This window comes from Micropterus dolomieu, linkage group LG18, assembly GCF_021292245.1.
Source record: "Micropterus dolomieu isolate WLL.071019.BEF.003 ecotype Adirondacks linkage group LG18, ASM2129224v1, whole genome shotgun sequence".
Lineage (NCBI taxonomy): Eukaryota > Metazoa > Chordata > Actinopteri > Centrarchiformes > Centrarchidae > Micropterus > Micropterus dolomieu.
In genome coordinates this window covers 1,785,710-1,786,588 of record NC_060167.1, presented here as the reverse complement: position 1 = coordinate 1,786,588, position 879 = coordinate 1,785,710, and the positions used below count along the sequence as shown (strand labels likewise).

The 879-nt window shown below is 48.6% G+C and overlaps 1 protein-coding gene across 1 annotated transcript in view; it reads left to right on the top strand.

Annotated features, from left to right (window-relative positions):
- The first annotated feature begins 110 nt into the window (after positions 1 to 110).
- Positions 111 to 879, top strand: part of LOC123956662 (nuclear factor 7, brain-like) — a 2,209-nt gene continuing 1,440 nt past the window's right edge. The window contains exon 1 of the mRNA XM_046029014.1: positions 111 to 350. Within this exon, the coding sequence (XP_045884970.1) occupies positions 141 to 350 (210 nt within the window). The 5' untranslated portion in view covers positions 111 to 140. The remainder of the gene's footprint in view (positions 351 to 879) is intronic.

Here is an 879-nt window from a genome sequence, read left to right as displayed (position 1 = left end):
AACTGCAACCTGCTGCTGCCTGAAACACTCAGAGACTCACAGTGAAAGTAACTGAGGCAGCTTTCTACAGCAGGGAGGGAAACACAGCTGACTTGCTGTTGTAACCTGCTGTCTGCTGGGTTTTCAGCTTCAGAGACAAAATGGCTTCCAGATCAGAGGAGGATCTCTGCTGTCCGGTCTGTCAGGAGGTCTTCAGAGATCCTGTTCTTCTGTCATGTAGCCACAGCTTCTGTAAAGTCTGTCTGAAGAGATGGTGGAGACAGAAACAAGCACCTGAGTGTCCAGTTTGTAAGAGAAGATCTTCAAAGGATGATCCACCTCGTAACCTGGTGTTAAAGAACCTGTGTGAGGCCTTCTTACAGGAGAGAGATCAGAGAGCTTCAGAGGCTCTCTGCAGTCTGCACTCTGAGAAACTCAAACTCTTCTGTCTGGACCATCAGCAGCCAGTGTGTGTCATCTGCAGAGATTCAGAAAAACACAGCAACCACAGATTCAGACCCATCGATGAAGCTGCACGACAACACAAGAAGGAACTTCAGGAAACTCTGGAGCCCTTAAAGAAGAAGTTAAAGGTTTGTGAACAAGTTAAAGTGAAGTTTGATCAAACAGCAGAACACATGAAGGTCCAGGCCCGACACACAGAGAGGCAGATTAAGGAGCAGTTTAAGAAGCTTCAGCAGTTTCTAGAGGAGGAAGAGGAGGCCAGGATGGCTGCACTGAGGGAGGAAGAGGAGCAGAAGAGTCAGATGATGAAGGAGAAGATGGAGGCTCTGAGCAGAGAGATAGCAGCTCTTTCAGACACAGTCAGAGCCACAGAGGAGGAGCTGAGAGCTGAAGACGTCTCATTCCTGCTCAACTACAAGGCTGCAGTGGAAAGAG